Raw genomic sequence first — 19524 nt, forward strand, 5'->3', positions numbered from 1 at the left:
TAGTAGTCGCGCGGAAAACCGCGACAGAGTTGCTTGGTTTTTATTCGCGCTTCATTTAAATTATTTTAAAATAAAAAAATTGTGCAAAAAAATTATCGAAATTTGTATTATCAATTTAAAAGTTATTTTGTGAGTTAAATTGATTAAACCAACATTGAATTAGATAATGTGTTCAGATTATACCAACAAGGTCAGACTATTGTTAATGTGATATCGGGTTTTGCTTCAACGCTATGTCAAGGTATCTGTTTTTAAGTATTTATTATGACAAACTCTAGTTTAACAAACCTAATTTAGTTTGTAATGTTAGTGTTTTCATGATTGTTTTCTTCACCTTAATTTTGGCGTTTCTTGGTCGAGTGACTGAGATGGATTTTCATGCTATACATTCAGTTACATCTTGAATATTTAAGATTCATACATCGCTTCATGTGTGGCATTAAAGAAATTCAAACAAAAAACAGTTTATGAATGTCAAACTTTTGTTTTTAAATTAGTATCGTCGCGGCCTTCTGAACTAAGTAGTGTAAAAAGAAATTGAAAAAAAAAACAATGACAATTTGTTAGTGTTACAAATAAATGTACCTAAATGTTGAGTGACTTATACAAATTGATGTTAGACGATTTTAAGACGCAAGTGACAGTAATTAATTGTTATTTTTAATTGAGAATGATTAATTAAAAACTAACTTTGGTCCATCGACACAATAAATATAATTTCTAAACTTTTTAGGCGGGAACTTTGAAGTCGTCGTGGCCTAAAGGATAAGACGTCCGGTGCATTTGTATATAGCGATGCACCGGTGTTCGAATCCCGCAGGCGGGTACCGATTTTTCTAATGAAATACGTACTTAACAAATGTTCACGATTGACTTCCACGGTGAAGGAATAACATCGTGTAATAAAAGTGAAACCCGCAAATTTATAATTAGCGTAATTACTGGTGGTAGGACCTCTTGTGAGTCCGCGCGGGTAGGTACCACCACCCTGCCTATTTCTGCCGTGAAGCAGTAATGCGTTTCGGTTTGAAGGGCGGGGCAGCCGTTGTAACTGTACTTGAGACCTTAGAACTTTATATCTCAAGGTGGGCGGCGCATTTACGTTGTAGATGTCTATGGGCTCCAGTAACCACTTAACACCAGGTGGACTGTGAACTCGTCCACACATCTAAGCAATAAATACAAAAAAAAAAACTTTGACGCGTTTAGGGCGACGTCGACTGTTTACCATTCGGTCTACAGGATCGGGTATGCAAGAGCCGTGACTCGCTGAATCTACCACCGGATCGGAATCGCGACTCACTGAAGAAATCCGGCGAAAAACTCAGTAGACTGTGTCTACAGAGAAGAGTCTACTTATAATTACGTCGTGTATACACAAAACGAAGTCTAAATACGATCATTAAGAATCGCCCTAAATAAAACTCATTTGAAAACAATGGCACATCAGACAAACATTTTAACCTATTTTAAATATACGAGTATGTACATTGTAGGCACTAGGATAGTACCATTCGTTGGAATATCCTCTAATTCTTTGAAGTTCTCGTGTCGGGAGAACATAAGTCCTCCTTCGAACTAGATGTGGCGGGCAGCCATCATACAAATCAAGATAATTGACAGATGCCTGAATCTCGCTTACGACATTTTCAAGATAAAGTGCATATATACAAGTTCCGAACAACAACATTCGGCCACTTCGACAAAGCGGCACGACACGAGAACCCTCTCATCGTGGCCGCCGGTAACTACATTCCCGATCCTGCGAACAGAATGGAAAGCAGTCGACGTCGCCCAAAACACGTCATCACGGATCCTCCCAATCCACTAACGGTGCTTTTAGATACTTCAAGCACCGGTCACCGTTCTCGTCGAACCCGTCGCTTGCGACGAAAGGCTCGACGAGTAAATTAACTCTCAGACACAGCCCACTGAGTTTCTCGCCGGATCTTCTCAGTGGGTCGCGTTTCCGATCCGGTGGTAGATTCTGCGAAGCACGACTCTTGCTAGGGTTCGTGTTAGCATCGTCGTCAGGTTTGAGCCCCGTGAGCTCACCTACTAGTTAAGGTTCCGCTGGAATAGCCTCTCTAGGCTACCAGCTAAGGTAGGAAAAAAAAACAACATTCGGACCGTCGGTCTATCGAGCAAATATCACTCACTCGGTGGAAGATCTTCCCTTTGTCGTATATCTTTCCCAAATAGGTTTGTGAAGAGCTTTTTTAAGATTGAAGGATTACTGGTGGCTCTGAAGCCTTTCCAGTTTCACCAGGACAGATGGGCGAGCAAAGGCTCAGCCAGGAAGGGCGGGATTTGCTAACAGCTGCCCGAGCGCCTCCGAAGAAGACCTAACTCAAGAGCAGCTGCTTCGCGAATGAATCCACCACCGGATCGCAATCGCGACCCGCTGAGAAGATCCGGCGAGAAACTCAGCGGGCTGATGCATGGGTTAGGTCTCTTTGTCGAGTTCGACGAGTACGGTTACCGGGGTCTCTAAGCTTGCTCCTAGTGTTAGAGCTGAAGGCGTCTAATGCAAATGTACGAAGAGCTCTCAGTATAGCTCACGTGCATGAGAGACAGTTACGGCTCCCGATCAAGTGAACCGTATGCTAGTCAGCCTATTGTTATATGGAGGGATGAAGGGCCATTTGGCTTAAACAACATTTCGCTTAACACGCTACATTTATCTTTGTAACTAGTTTTTTCCCGCGACTCCGTCCGCGTGGAATATTTATTTAGAAAGTGAAAATATATTTGAATTATAGAATGATAAGGAGCTATTTAAACCCCTATTTTGAAACATTCTTTATTGGTACTCCACTTGTATTGGTCTTATCGTAATGTTATATAGCCTATAGCCTTCCTCAATAAATGGGCTATCTAACACTGAAAGAATTTTTCAAATCGGCCCAGTAGTTCCTGAGATAAGCGCGTTCAAACAAACAAACTCTTCAGCTTTATGATATTAGTATAGATTAAAGGTTCGTTTTATTTGGTATCAGCATCAACGGCTCGATGTTTTATAGCTGAAGAAGGTTCTAAGGAAGGAGATATTTAAAAAATACCGTAATAAACTACCACATTTCGCTCTGTGTAATTCTTAGGGCGAGTTTTGTAACGTTTTCAATAGTGTAAAGGTTAACTCAAATTGGTATGCAGTTGGAACAGCGCCCCTAGCGGCAAACGTAGCGAAACATTCCAACTCCATACCAATTTAAGTTAACTTTTACGCTATCGAGAACGTTAAAAAAAACGCACTAAGGACACTGTTTACCTAGTTACCTAACCACTGAGCTCATATAATGGTTTTTAAGTAGGTGAAAAAATGGGGGCGCTATTCCCAAAGAGTAGCAGTAGAATAAATTAGTTTTGGAGCCCCTGGACAACGTGTAACTCGAACTATTTCTACTCTTCTTTCGCAGATAACCAACGCTTGGCTTAAACAAGATGGCGGCGTCACGTGAAATACTTCCACAAAATGGCGGACACGGCAACGTCAGACTGCACCCGTATTTCATTGCGGTGCTGTGAGTATTGTTTTAAAGTGCTTCAACAACTTTTAGGTACCTATGTGCTCACTACAGAATACATCGCTTTTTGCTCCGGTTTTTTTTTTAATAAACCTCGTCCCCACTACTGCCATTGCCTCTACCAACAGTGCTTCCATATGGCAGTCTTTTTTTATTTATTGCTTAGATGAGAGGACGAGTTCATGTTTGAAGGACGGGGCAGCCGTTGTATTGTTAAAACTGAGACCTAAGAACTCATATTTTTTTTTTTTCATTGCCCTTGTAGTCAGACGAGCATACGGCCCACCTGATGGTGAGTGGTTACCGTCGCCCATGGACTTCAGCAATGCCAGGGGCAGAGCCAAGCCGCTGCCTACCAAGGTATCTGCCATCTCAAGGTGGCATTTATGTTGTGGATGTCCATAGGCTCCGGTAACCACTTAGCATCAGGTGGGCCGTGAGCTCGTCCACCCATCTAAGCAATAAAAAAGATGGCCCGTAATCCTACCTTGGAGCAATAAAAATTATATAACGTCCCGTCCACCGAAGAAATGTTTCGTCAAATTAAAATTTTCCTTTCTTGTATTGGCTTTTCGCCATGACCTTAACATTGTCAGAGGTCAACGAACTAGCGCACGTGTTATGTCATAATTATCAGATTTAGCACGTGGCTAATTTACAAGCGTCGATTTATGTAAATGTATGTTTGTATTTATGTTTCAAGAATTCATGTGTATACTAGTGACCCCCCTTCGCTTCGCTTCAGAAACTAGTCTATTATCACTACATAGTATAAAACAAAGTCGCTTTCTCTGTCCCTATATCTGTCTGTCCCTATGTATGCTTAAATCTTTAAAACTACGTAACGGATTTTGATGCGGTTTTTTTAATAGATAGAGTGATTGAAGAGGAAGGTTTATATGTATAGTAACATCCATTAAATAGTGGAGAAATCAATAATAAATTACAGTTTCCGAAGCGAAGCGAGGGCGGGTCGCTAGTTGATTATGAAAATTAAATGGCATATTTTTTCTCTTCTTATCATACATAATACTTATCGTTGTATTTTGGGTAATTCACACTGTATCTTTATAAATTATAGCCTACGTGTTATTCCGATGTGTAAGCTATATTATTGTAAAGTTTCATCAAAATCCATTCAGTAGTTTTTGCGTGAAAGCATAGTAAGTAGCAAACAAACATCCATACATTCTTACAAATTTTGTCATTTTATTTTTAGTTTTTTCTCTCTTAGATAGGTGGACGAGCTCACAGCCCACCTGGTGTTAAGTGGTCACCGGAACTGAAGTGGTTACCATGAGATATAAGTTCTAAGGTCTCCGTATAGTTACAATTGCTGCCCCGCCCTTCAAACCGAAACGCATTTCTGCTTCACGGCAGAAATAGGCGAGTAGTGGTACCTACCCGCGTGGACTCACAAGAGGTCCTAGCACCAGTAAAAATCTGTAACTGCTGGACATAGGCTCACTCGCCCAAGGCTCGCCATAATGACCGGTTCTGGGCAGACCACATCCCGCCGAATTGTGGATGACCAGTCTGATCAATGAGCCCTAGATTTTAGCCCGCGTATTCAACGCGTGGGCGTGCCCCCTACGCGATGAACCAAATCTGTTGAAGGTGATGGGAATCCAACGGAGGCGGAAATGATTCGCGATAATAGTCAATTATCCCGCCTCAAGCGCACGCCGGCTGACACGTAGATTCACTAACTGGATTCAAATGTCAAGGTCTTGAAGCCCCACGCGGTGGAGCGCAGTTCTTTTGCCGCGACGCATCTCGATCGCGACTTAAGGCTGTTCATACACTGTAGCGATTTATATGAGGGTAGATTAACGTTGCCACGGAAACTGCGAAGACGTCTGTAACCAAGTACAATGACAATTTTTTTTCCTACCTATGCAGATACCCTTGAGAGGCTATTTCAGCTTCTCCTTGACGTGTAGGTGAACTCACGTGGCTCAAACCGGAGCGTTGCTAACACTGACCCTAGCAAGAGCCGTGCTTCGCAGAATCACTCACAAGAGGTCCTACAACCAGTAAAAAAATTCTACACTCCTTCTCGTCGTTAAGTAGATATTTTGGTAAAGGGTGCGATCCATCTTCCTCCCCCTCGCGTCACTTTCCTCCCGCTTGACTCCCTTACTGCATACGATTTCCCCCACTCCATCCGCAGTCCATTCAGCCTAGATATTGTTGCAGACGGTGGTGCGCTTCGAGCTTATGGAGGACGGTCACCGTTTTCTTGCATCGATTAGTCGCCGTCAGACTGCCGCAAATCAAAGGTATTTCCTTTTCATTTATAGCTTATATCTATCTATATATTAATACGTGAAGCAAAAACTTTGTACCCCTTTTTAAGAAAATTGCGCGGACGGAGGAGTATGAAATAAGGAGTATGAATATAAAGAGGAAAGATTTGTTTGTTTGTATAGAATAGGCTCCGAAACTACTGAAAAATTATTTCACTGTTTGGAAGCTACACTATTCCCAATCGACATAGGCTATAATTTTTTTTTTTACAAAAAATTAGGGATCCTATTACAAAACTCCAATAATGTAACCCAAGGTGTAAAAAAATTACCTAAAATATTCTTTACATCGCGTGCCCTGCAAAAACTATTGACGATAGAATAAAATAACGTACTACGACTTTGTAGAACACATTATTATTTACAAAGGGTGTCGCGACATCACATCTCTAACTATTATAGTTATGCCGCAATAAGTGTTCTTTTATTTTAAAAAATAAAACAACGTCAAATATCGTTGAATTTTTTGTTAAAGACCCGAGCGGAGCCGGAGCGGGCCGCTAGTAGAGAATATAGAGAAGGAATGCACAATGCTAATATTTAAGAAAAATATATGCATAAAAATGATACTTTAAATCAATAAAGAAAACATTACACACACTACCATGTATTTGACACGACACATACATAAAAATATAGTCTTTGTTTACTGTCAATTGGAAAACTTTTGTTATTGTTTAAAGTCTGTAGTCGAATTGACAAAAAAGATTAATATTGTTTGTCTTTAATATTATTGATCTATAGTGCAGCTTTGGCGAATACTGTGATTATATTATCGCAATATATTAGTCTTTGACAATAGAACCATAATAATGTTTAAACTTATTTTTTCAATTATTTTTTTTTATTTTTTTTTTCCTACCTAAGCTGATAGCCTTAGAGGCTATTTCAGCGTAACCGTGGCTAGTAGGTGGGCTCACGGGGCTAAAACCTCATGACGTTGCTAACACAACCCTCACAAGAGCCGTGCTTCGCAGAATCTACCACCGGATCGGAAACGTGACCCACTGAGAAGATCCGGCGAGAAACTCAGTGGGCTGTGTCTGAGAGTTAATTTACTCGTCGAGCCTTCGTCGCAAGCGACAGGTTCGACGAGAACGGTGACCGGTGCTTAAAGTACCTAAAAGCACCGTTAGTGGATCGGGAGGATCCGAGATGACGTGTTTTGGGCGACGTCGACTGCTTTCCATTCTGTCCGCAGGATCGGGAATGTCAATTAATTATAGTTGAATCTCGACTACTGCGGGGCCACTAGTATAATATATAAAAATGAATTGCTGTTCGTTAGTCTCGCTAAAACTCCAGAACGGCTGGACCGATTTGACTAATTTTGGTCTTGAATTACTTGTGGAAGTCCAGTAAAGGTTTAAAAGGTAGATAAATATGAAAATGCTCGGAATTAAATAAAAATAACAGTTTTGTTTGTCCTTTGATGTGTCCCCCGTAGGACGGATTCCTTTTGTTTGATTTAAGCCTTTTATTTATCTATTGAGGCACTACGAAGTCTGCTGGGTCAGCTAGTAGCTTATAAAATCTGTAGTAAAAAACTGTAGTAAGTTAGTTATACTTTTTCGATTGTACTTGAAGCTATCAGTTATTGCATTAAGTATGATTTTTCTATTACAAAACTGCAAGGCTTAGGTAAAAAAAATTATTGCTCTTTCAAGCAGACGAGCATACGGCCCACCTGATGGTGAGTGGTTTATTACCGTTGCCCATGGACTTAAGCAATCCCAGGGGCAGAGTCAAATCGCTTCCCCCTTAAAAGACTCTCCGCAAGCTTCGTTTGAAGTATGACATGTCACGTGTGTTCCCCACAGACCCTGATATGAATTTCGATGACATTTTCATTTTTATTTTTGAAGTTATATTTCTTTAGGCGCGTTATAAAAAATTGATGAGAGTGAAATTTGACGAGGCGCGCGCACCGTGACACAAAATTAACAGAAATGAAGTTGCCCACTAAATCGCTCATTACAATACGACCGACGTTTTTATGATTGAAAGTTTACTGGTGGCCCGAAGGCCTTTCCAGTTTCACCAGGACAGGTGGGCGAGCAAAGGCTCAGCCAAGAGGAGTGGGATTTGCTAACAACTGCCCGAGCGCCTCCGAAGGAGACCTAACAACTCAAGAGCAATTGTTTCGCGAATGAATCTACTACCGGATCGGAATCGCGACCCGCTGAGAAGATCCGGCGAGAAACTCAGCGGGCTGATGCATGGGTTAGGTTGCACGTCGACCTCTTTGTCGAGTTCGACGAGTACGGTCACCGGGGTCCCTAAGCCTGCCCCTAGTATTAGAGCTGAAGGCATCAACGACCGACGTAACTTGGCGAGTCTGAATATAGCCGCAGGCGAACTTTCGCGCATGTACACTCGTAAAAAAAAGTGTTAATAACATTCATTTTTTAGTAATGTAGATGACAAAATTATTATTTAATATAATTCATACTAAATATTATTAAATTATTAACGTTAAATATTTATTATTAATTATTTAATATTAAAAAAAAAAGAAAAAAATAATAATAAAAATAAAGTATAACTTCTTACGCGCGTACATAAGTACACGCACCCTTTTTTTATAGCTTAATAGTTGACTAGCTCACGGCCCACCTGGTGTTAAGTGGTCACCGGTGCCCATAGACATCTACAACGTAAACGCCGCCACCCACCTTGAGATATAAGTTCTAAGGTCTCAGTATAGTTACAACGGCTGTTCCACCCTTCAAACCGAAACGCATTACTGCTTCACGGCTGAAATAGGCAGGGTGGTGGTACCTACCCGCGCGAACTCACAAGAAGCGCTACCACCAGTCCTTCTACCAGAAACCTTCGAGATGACCTAGTGTGCGATCTTCTGTTTGATCGGGTTCAAATCAAAAAGCGACCATCAAACTAGGGTTTGGCCTGTAATCAATGTAGTAATCCTTTGATAATTTTCACCGTTTCATAGTGTTTCGCAATTACGATAACGCAAAATTAGGTCAAGTGGTTTGTTTATCTTATCCCGCGCCCATCGAGACAAGGCGGCGCGGGGGCCCGTCTTAACCCAATTCAATGCGGTCTGCAAGTTTCCAAATAGCGTGTCCCAAACCGCCACAACGTGATTTTTACTAAGCGGTAGGCAGCTGCTTGGCTCTGCCCCTGGCATTGCTGAAGTCCATGGGCGACGGTAACCACTCACCATTAGTTGGGCCGTACGCTCGTTTGCCTATTAGGGCGATAAAAAATCAAAGATATTTTATGTAAAATTCGCATGTAAAACTTACATTGGCGGACTTAATGCCTAAGACATTCTCTACCAGTCAACCAAAGGTAGTGCAGAGTAAATAGTGGTAGGTGCAATGAAATTATATTGTATATTAAGTTACAAATACATATACATATACACATACATACATACAATAGTTTATACAGTATTAAAAGGAATATAATAATTAATAGATTTCCTTAACAAATAACTTAATCTTAATAAGTTCATGACGATTCCGCTAACTTTTCCAACAGCATTCGCCGAACCCTTAACTTGAACACCTTAACTTATACCTTTGACATGTAGGTCACCGGTGCCCTACGCGGCTTACTAAAGTAATCATGTCGATTTCTCTCTTCGATCTTCTTAAGGCGCCGGAATATCTAGTAGACTCAGGGAAAGACGGAAATCTGTTGTTATCTGCTGTTAGCCCATAGACATCTACAACGTAAATGCGCCACCCAACTCGAGACATAAGTTTTACGGTCTCAGTATAGTTACAACGGCTGCCCCACCCTTCGAACCGAAACGCATTACTGCAGAAATAGGCGGGGTGGTGGTACCTACCCGTTTTATAAGGACATATCTTAATTTACAGCGAAACCAGTCAAAACGAAGCTTAGGGTGCCGGGGACCGACCACTTGGACCCCGAACCTCGAGTGGAGTGCGTGGTCCTGCACGAGCCGCCTTCTCCTACCCTCGACGTCATCTTCGTCCATGGGCTGTACGGTAAGTCTCGACACAGAGTCGATTAAGTCATCGCGGTCTAAAGGATAAGACGGTCGGTCCATTCGTATCGAGCGATGCGACTCTGCTGGGGTTCGAATCCCACAGACAGATTTGACTCATATCCGCGAACAACTTCCACAATGAAGCAGTAGCATCGTGTAATAAAAACGAAACCCGCTAAATTATAATCTGCATTTACTTTGTAGATGTCGATCTCACTTAAGCAATAAATAAAAAGTTTTTCGGTACACTGTATAATAGGCAAGATTATTTCGAAAATGATATAAAACGCTATTCAATTCCACTATCCTTTTTCATCTTTCGTTACCGTTACAGGATCCTTAAGCAACACTTGGCGTCAAGGCGATTGGAAACCAACATACAAAAGCGAACCGGAATTAAAGACTCTGATAAACCACACTTCGAAAACTCTCGATAATGCAGACAGCGTTAAAACTAATAACGCTATAGCCGATAACGATAACGTAACGGCTGGGAACGTTAACGGGAGCTTTAGAAGGATTCTGCCTAACGAGGAAGCTCTGATAACGGAGCGATTTTACGACGAATCAGATCCGGGTGAGGGGGTCGAGGATTACGACGCCCAAGCGAGATTCGTTCAGGACCTGTTCAAGGGTCACTGCGGGGAGTGCGTGACGCGTTTTAACCGTAGCGATTGCGAATGCGTTAAACCACCTAATCAGGGTAACGCCTGCGAATGCTATGGGGACAGTAGACCTTGTGACGCGGGCTGTGGGTGTCTCTGCGACGCTTGCTACTCCGATTGTTGGCCCCGGGACTGGATCAAGATCGACTTCCCGGGGGCCAGAGTTATATCGGTTAACTACACGAGCGATCCGTATCTGTGGCGGCCGTTATGGATCCGAGAAATAAAGAGGTGAATTCCAATAGGGCTGTAAGCATATAATTTGTTACTGGTGGTAGGACCACTTGTGAGTCCGCGTGGGTAGGTACCATGGCCCTGCATTCTGCCATGAAGCAGTTTCGGTTTGAATGGTGGGGCAGCCGTTGTAACTGTACTTGAGACCTTAGAACTAATATCTCAAGGTGGGTGACGCATTTACGTTGTAGATCATCAGGAAACCTTGATTTTAAAGAGCATTCATATTATTTTGTTTCGTCCCTCATTGCTTAAGATTGCTACCATACGTATATGTTTCGATAAAAATCCGTCCCCTTCGAAGTGGACCGCCTTTTGGATGGTGCCCCCCAAATGTCCCCTTTTTTGGGGTCCGACCATCTTATTGGTCCCTTTCCTGCTTTTGATTCGTTTCCCCTACATTTGACCAAGAATGAGAAAAAGAAGAATGAGAGTCTCAATATCCGACCAGTTTAGCCATTGAGTTATCTACATATTAAATGCGTGAAGCAAAAGGTTTGTTTTTTACGAAAATTGCGCGGACGGAGGAGTATGAAATTTCTCACACTTATAGAGAATATAGAGAAGGAGTGTAGAATGTTAATATTTTTTAATTGCATAAAAAATAAATTAAATCAATAAAAAAATACATGGTCATATAAACTCTTTTGTTTATTGTTAAAGTCTGATCAAATTGAGAATAGATCAATATTGTTTGTCTTTAATATTATTTGTCTATAGTGTAGTCTTGGCGAAATCTGTGAATATAGAAGTAGTCTAAATAGTCTGTGACAATAGAACCGAACTTATGATTTCAATTAATTATTGTCGAATTTCGACTACTAAGGGACCACTAGTCCATAAGAAAGATATATTCATATTTAGGTACACATTCTGCCTCCACCCAAAATCCTGCCATGAGTCCATGAGTCCCGGTCGTGGCATTTCCTCTTCCTTGTAGAGCCTGCAACGGCTTTAATGTCGTCTACCCACCTTTGGAACGGTCGTCCTTTTAATCTTTTCCCATCTCGAAGGTACCATTCAGTTACTAATTTAGCCCATTTTTCTGTTTTGCTTCTTCATAAAAGACCTATCCATTTCCACTTATAATAATGCGTATTCTATAATAATAGACTTCGGTAACGTTTTTGGGTATGGCATTACAGACTGCGCCTACACGAGCGCGCCGAACAAATGACCGCCCAACTTTTGGAGCTGGGGGTCGGGCGGAGACCCATCGTGTGGGTCGGACATTCCAAAGGAGGACTGTTTATAAAACAGATATACTGCGATGGTAAGGTGAACTAAATTAACGCGACATTGTGTTGTTCTTTCTTGCTACAGTAATAGTAAATTAAATGTTTTCGAAGTGAAATTTCTTTAGGCGCGTTAAGAGTAAAATTTACCATACCCGATCCTTTAGACCGAATGGCAAACACGCGACGTCGCCCAAAACACGTCATTACGGATCCTCCCGATTCATTAACGGTGCTTTTAAGCACCACAAGCACCGGTCACCGTCCTCGTTGAACCCGTCGCCTGCGACGAAGAGCTCGACGAGCGAATTAACCCATAGACACAGCCCATTGAGTTTCTCGCCGGATCTTCTCAGTGGGTCGCGTTTCCGATCCGGTGGTAGATTCTGCGAAGCACTGCTCTTGCTAGGGCCAGTGTTAGCATCACTCCGGTTTGAGCCCCGTGAGCTCACCTACTAGTTAAGGTTACGCTGAAATAGCCTCTCAAGGCTATCAGCTTAGGTAGGGAAAAAAAAAACTAGCAACTGATTCGTTACGGCTAGAGAGAAAAGATACAATTTAGGACGAGCGAGAGTGAGAGAACAGATAGAGCGTCTCGCGAACCACTCGACCGTGGTGAGAGGGAAAGGACAAAGCGACCTAGGTCGTTATTAACTACTACATAGCTACTAAACGATTTTTTTTATTAATTAGCCGTACAGGTGTGTCTGACGCCCAGTGGTAACCGTCGCTAATGGACTTTAGCAATCTTTATTTACACAGATACCGTTTAAAAAAAAACTTTAAACGGGAAAAAAATTGCTAAAGTTAAACCCGTGTTGTCTTTTCAGCTTATGAAGCACACTTGAAGTTAATTAATGCCAAAAATAAACATAGTGCTAGTAATAATAATATCGAATTTAAGACATACAATCATTGTGATGATCATAATGGGCGGGAAGAGGGCGAAGGATTTGTTGGGAAGCTAGATTCAATAGAGATCCTATGCGAGAAGGATAATGATAAGCATATGGGAGAGGGCAGCGAGATGTGTAGCGAGAAATCGTATACCAAACGGGATTTTCTCGAAGACGGCGCGGGATACAATGACTGCGAACATACGAAGGCTGGTGGTGCAAATGAAGATAATCGATATAACGACGATGCCGTAATTTTGGATGGTAAGTTTTTTTGATTGTAATGGAAACTTAGAAACCTAATTTAATCTGTTACCACAATTTCTTAGGGGCGAGCTATCATGTTTCAATGATAACTAAAAAACCGAATAGAAAGAGAGGGTAGACAGATATGTCTATAGTCTACTCATGATCACAAAAGTTATTCTAATTTATTATTTTATTGCTATATGGTTCCTCTTCGAAAGGATAGTCGTTTTATCCTTCGACTTCATGTGCCTCAAGTTGGGTGGCATTCAGGTTGCGATGTCTATAGCCTCCAGTGACCACTTAACATCAAATGGACTCTGATTTTGTCATGAAAAACAAGGAAAGTACTAGAATACTATGATGTGCAAAAGAGGTGAGAGCTTGTTGACAACCGACGTCAAGAGCAAAAGTTTGACAATAAATAGTCTGCATGCGTGTGTGCGTCAAATACATGGTATGTAGTGTGTGTAATGTTTTCTTTATTGATTTAATGTATCTTTTATGCATTATTTTAAAAAAATTGTTATAAAAAAATTAAAAATTAATTAAAAATTGCATTGTGCACTTCTTCTCTATATTCTCTATAATTGTGGAAACTTTCATACTCCTCATCTTCGTCAGTCAATCTATGTAAAGTGTAGCGACAAAAGTACCAGGGCACTATGAAATACAAAGAGGTGTATGTTTAACATAGGATAATTCTGTTCAGAGGTACAACCATCCTTCATATATGTGCTGGGAACCAGTCATGGGTTTGAATTGAAGTGAAGGTCACAATAACTGAGACTTGGACCTCACGTCTCAAGGTGGATCACGGAGTTCATGTTGTAATTTCACTGACCACAAGTAACCCAGTCACGTTGATTAAAGATTATTGTCAATTATGTTAAGTAATGAGAAGAAAAGTACCAGGGTACTACCACATGCAGAGGTTTTTGTAACTTTTAATACCTACCTAAAACAATTCCAAGGTACAGCCATCCTTAATATGTGCGTTGTGAAGTATGGACTCGATTTGAGAAATCGACCCCATGTCTCAAGGTGGGGCACGGAAATCATTTTGTAATTTCAAATTTCAATAACCTCAGGGAACCCAGATAACATCACGGTGACCGTGCCTATTGTTATTAATGACGAAAAATATTAGGAAGAAAAGTATTAGGGTAGGTACTATGACACGCAAAGAGATATAGTTTAAAATAGATAATAGAGATAGAAAATAAAAGAAATAGTAGATAGATTAGGTAGTATAAATTAGTAGACAATACATTTATAGCCTTTGCAGCAGGCACTTGGAAGGAAAAAATTGTAATGAATAGTCTGATAGTTATGTATTAGGTTTTTAAGTTACTAGCATAGGTTATAAATTATCTAATATATTAAATAGGTGAAGCAAAAACTTTGTACCCCTTTTTACAAAAATTAGAGAATATCGAGAAGAAGTGCAGAATGCTAATTTTTTTTTTTAAATAATGCATAAAAAATACATTAAATCAATAAAGAAATCATTACACACACCACCATGTATTTGACACACACACGCATGCATAATATTTGCTTATTGTCAAACTTTTCCTATTGCATAAAGTCCATGGTCAAATTGAGAATAGATTAAATATTGTTTGTCTTTGTCTTGGTGAAATCTATCATTATAGAAGTATAATAAATAGTCTTTGACAATAGAACCATAATAATGTTCAAACTTATAATTTCAATTAATTATAGTCGAATTTCGACTACTACGGGACCACTAGTAAGTAAATACCTAATTCTTACTAAGAAAATGCTATGGTTTTTTTTCTTTTGTGGCACAAATGGCTGTATGTTGTGAAGTATGGATTCGGATTTAAGTAATCGACCTCATGTCTCAAGCTAGCAATCAAATTCTATAAATGACGTTTATATGGAGAACATTTTCAGAATTGTCAGCACGTGCCGGCTTGTGGACCAGCAGCTCGGGGTTCATGTTTTATTCGGTGCCGCACCGAGGGTCGCCGCTGGCGGACATCAAGACTCCAATAACGGCCAGGAGCATCGAACTCCTGGAGATCAGCCAAAGTAATAATGTTGACTTTCTGACACGCGTGCTGCCCACTAGAGCCCACAAGACTGCTTCGCGGCAGAATGAGACAATCGACCTCATATCTCAAGGTGGACGATGGTATTAATGTCGACAACCCCAAGTAACCACTTAACATCACGTGGACTGTGATATTATTGTTAATCACGTAAAATAATATCCAGAAAAGTACCAGGGTACTATGAGTACAAAGAGATGTATGTGTAACTCTGTTCCGAGGTACAACCATCTTTCATGTTTGGTGTGAGACAGTCATGGTATCCGAATTGAAGGGGCAGTTATACATTTGAGACATCGACCTCATATCTCAAGGTGGACGATGGTATTAATGTAGACAACCTCAAGTAACCAGTTAACATCACGTGGTCTGTGATATGATTGTTAATCACGTAAAATAATATCCAGAAAAGTAACAGGGTACTATGAATACAAAGAGATGTATGTGTAACTGTTCCGAGGTACAACAACTATCTTATATGTCTGCTGTGAGACATGGTTTTCGATTTGAAGGGGGCAGTTATTTGAGACCTCATGCCTCAAGCTGTCGTCACTTACGTTGTTGTCTACGGGCTCCGGTGACTAGCGTGGGCTTATTGTCAATTTACCTAAAATAGCACTAGAAAGTACTAGGATACTATGATACGTAAAGAGGTAGGCTGTGAGTTTAACAGTCAACGTTGGGATGTTTGAGCAGACAGCCGGTCTACCTTGTCGCTGCAGTCCCGCTGGATGTCAGCGGTGCGCAGCGGCAGCGCCACCGTCTGCAGCCTGGTGGAAACCCGGCGGACCCTCATGTCCGTGCTCTGGCTCCGGATCGTCAGCTTACAATCGGCCGGTCAGTCTCCACGAGCCGTTCCTATTATACCGTTTTAGTGTTTAAGCTTCATTTGGATAATCTTGGTGGTATATGGTTACTGGTACGTGGCAAGTCATGAAAGTAGTGGGTGGTTTGAAAACTTCTTTGAAGATGAGGGTATCTCAAAAATCCCTCAGAACACTTTCTATTGCTTCTTATTTAACTTATTGAAATAATAATTCATTTTAATAATTTCAATTGCAATAGGTGCCATTTTAATAGTCTGGTGTCAAAGCCATCGACCTTTAGATATAAGATGGAAATTTCGTTAGAATTATTCTAAATTACACCTCTATGTGTGTCATAGTACCCTGGTACTATTGCTGCTATTTTACCTAAAGGTTAAGGATAATTTTGAGTAATTGTTTGCCACTCCCCCCTTGAGACATGAGGTCGCAGTCTCAAATACACAATCTATCCTCTTCACGGCAATAACTCTTGTAACTGAAGATCTTGGACCGGAATTCTACTGGAGTTTCTCTATTCCATTCTAACCACTACTGCTTTCAAGCAGTGTGTTACTTGTGGTAGAGTATCTTATGAGCACGCACTAATTTTTTTTATTACTTAGACGGGTGGACGAGTTCACGGCCCACCTGGCCTTAAGGGGTTACCGGAGCCCATAGACACCTACGCCGTAAATGCCGCCACCTACCTCAAGACATAAGTTCTAAGTATCAGTTTTTACTGTACAACGCCCGCCCCACTCTTCAAACCGAAACGCATTACGCAAATCATCAGGGTCGTGGTACCTACGCGTGCGGACTCACAAGGCGTCCTACCACCAGTAATGGTACTGGTACCACCACACCTACCGCGACAGACTTAGAGCTCGTCTCAAGATTGGTGGCAGAAACAGTAGGACATTGAGCTCGCCCATCCGAGTACTTAATTCTAGCAATCCGTGTCCAGACGCGGGAGTGGGGTCTGTGGAGGGTGCCGGCGTGGACCATCGCCAGGTCTGCAAGCCATCCAGCCGACGGTGCCCACTCTACACCAGACTCACCGCCCTCATACACACAGCTACTCGCAATAAAACATACCAACAATACTACGTTGTATTACTTTACCCCACTAATCAAACCCTCGTATTATTTTCTTGTCTCATTAACTGGTAAACCAGAACATTTAATGTTGAGTGTATGGTTTTTTTTTTATTGCTTAGATGGGTGGACGAGCTCACAGCCCACCTGGTGTTAAGTGGTTACTGAAGCCCATAGACATCCACAACGTAAATGCGCCACCCACCTTGAGAAATAAGTTCTAAGGTCTCAAGTATAGTTACAACAGCTGCCCCACCCTTCAAACCGAAACGCATTACTGCTTCACGGCAGAAATAAGCAGGGTGGTGGTACCCAACCGCGCGGACTCACAAGAGGTCCTACCACCAGTATGTAATTACGCAAATTATAATTTTGCGGGTTTGATTTTTATTACACGATGTTATTCCTTCACCGTGGAAGTCAATCGTGAACAAATTGGTATGTATGTAAAGACTTTCCTATCTGATGAAGTCGTCGCGGCCTAAAGGATAAGACGTCCGGTGCATTCGTGTTGAAGCGATGCACCGGTGTTCGAATCCCGCAGGCGGGTACCAATTTTTCTAATGAAATACGTACTCAACCAATGTTCACGATTGACTTCCACAGTGAAAGAATAACATCGTGTAATAAAATCAAACCCGCCAAATTGTAATTTGCGTAATTACTGGTGGTAGGACCTCTTGGGAGTCCGCACGGGTAGGAACCACTACCCTGCCTATTTCTGCCGTGAAGTAGTAATGTGTTTCGGTTTGAAGGGTGGGGCAGCCGTTGTACTTGAGACTTTAGAACTCATATCTCAAGGCGGGTGGCGGCATTTACGTTGTAAATGTCTATGGGCTCCGGTAACCACTTAACACCAGGTGCGCTGTGAGCTCGTCTACCCATGTAAGCATTAAAAAAAATAAAAAAAAATCATATCTGAACGACATTTCTAATATGATTTTTTTTTTTTTTTTTCGCGCGTCCTATAATGAAGATTCCGTATTCAAATGAGCCGATTTCGATCCGGTGGTAGATTCAGCGAAGCACTGCTCTTGCTAGGCAAACACTCTCTGGTTGAGTCCGTGAGCTCACCTACCCGTCCGGTAGGAAAAAAAAAATGTTATTATCTCTGATTATTTCTGTTATGTAGGTAATTTAGTGTTGAATAAACTCCCCATCTCTTCTCATCTCTGTCATAAGCGACTAAAGGGATTCTCCACAGAATGGGCAGCAGCCTTGCAAGATACCATTACCAACATCCCATTTCTGCACTTCTAATGGTTATTTTCTACGTAAACTATAGCCTTAGAGAAACTCAGTGGGCTTAAAGCAGTAATGCACTCTGGTTTGCAATACAAATGAGACTTGGGTCCTCAGGCTTTGAAGTGGGCGACGGCAATCAGATTGCAATATCTAAGGACCTAGATGACTTTACATTAAGGAAGACGTGAGCTTTAGTAAAGCTATAAGACCGTCCCAATGTTGTTTAATAGGTACATCGGGGTGTGAAAGGTTATTTGGTTTGAGCGACATTTTTGCATCTTTACATTCAGGAGAGCTATTAAAGTTGAATATTTTGGGGAAAAATTATCATAAAAAAACTTCTTCAGCTATTGGGTATGGCGTAAACTTAATTAAAGTTCAATTGAATATGCAATTTCGAAAAGGGCACATGTCGCATATTTTGTCAAATACGTTTTTTCATATACATGTAGTTTTGAGGCTTACCTACACACCCATTTTGATAATAATTCCAGTAATTTTCAATTGCTAATTAACACTAAAATATATCTCAATTATGTTAATATTTTAAATTTTACACTGGTTTAGAAAATAATCAGCTTTTTTTCATTTCCTGAACATTTTACATTTTCAGAGATGTGCCCTTTCCGAAATTGCATATTCAATTATGAGATAGGTTTCCCTAGACATTAAGGAATATACACGAAAAACAAACAAAATTTACCATAAAATGAAATCCTTTAATTATCAAATTAATACAATAATTAAAATCACCATTATTTATTAAAAACATGCATTTAACAAACACGGAATGCCTCATGAAAATAAATAAAAATATAAATCTTCATTGTTTTTCCAAGACATTGTCGACTTACACTTAATCTAGCAACACTTCATTTTTAACTTTACTCTAAGGTCTAGTGGCCGATGGCCGTAAATTAACAATAAAAACAACCAAAAAAAAAAGTTAAGCAATCTCAATTTTAATCCAGAAATCTACAAAATGTCACATATTTAAAATAATAACGTTTTTAAATTTCTTATTACTTTCAAAATCCGTCGGGAATCACCAAGCAATGCATCATCGTATATTATGCAATTAACACAACTTAAGCCTTCGTCAAACAGAACGCGTACTTAGCGCCGCGTACTTAACGTCGCGCTCTTCAAATTGACTAGAACGCGTTCGCCAAATCATAGTGCCTTTCGATAGCAGTG

The 19524-nt window shown here is 40.8% G+C and overlaps 1 protein-coding gene across 2 annotated transcripts; it reads left to right on the plus strand.

Moving 5' to 3' along the window:
- LOC114248468 (uncharacterized) lies at positions 1 to 17178 on the plus strand. Of its 2 annotated transcripts, XM_028181717.2 has the most exons (10): positions 2 to 241; positions 3420 to 3524; positions 5727 to 5809; positions 9691 to 9822; positions 10159 to 10720; positions 11869 to 11996; positions 12789 to 13118; positions 15024 to 15161; positions 15878 to 16018; positions 16952 to 17178. In XM_028181717.2, the coding sequence occupies exons 2-10, from the start codon at positions 3445 to 3447 to the stop codon at positions 17155 to 17157; spliced, it is 1800 nt and encodes a 599-aa protein (XP_028037518.2). In that variant the 5' UTR covers positions 2 to 241; positions 3420 to 3444; the 3' UTR covers positions 17158 to 17178. The 2 variants fall into 2 exon arrangements, with proteins under 2 accessions (XP_089594023.1, XP_028037518.2); XM_089737897.1 differs by lacking the exon at positions 5727 to 5809 and having other exon boundaries at positions 1 to 241.
- Positions 17179 to 19524: the final 2346 nt, after the last annotated feature.

Source organism: Bombyx mandarina, chromosome 24 (assembly GCF_030267445.1).
Source record: "Bombyx mandarina strain Sakado chromosome 24, ASM3026744v2".
NCBI lineage: Eukaryota > Metazoa > Arthropoda > Insecta > Lepidoptera > Bombycidae > Bombyx > Bombyx mandarina.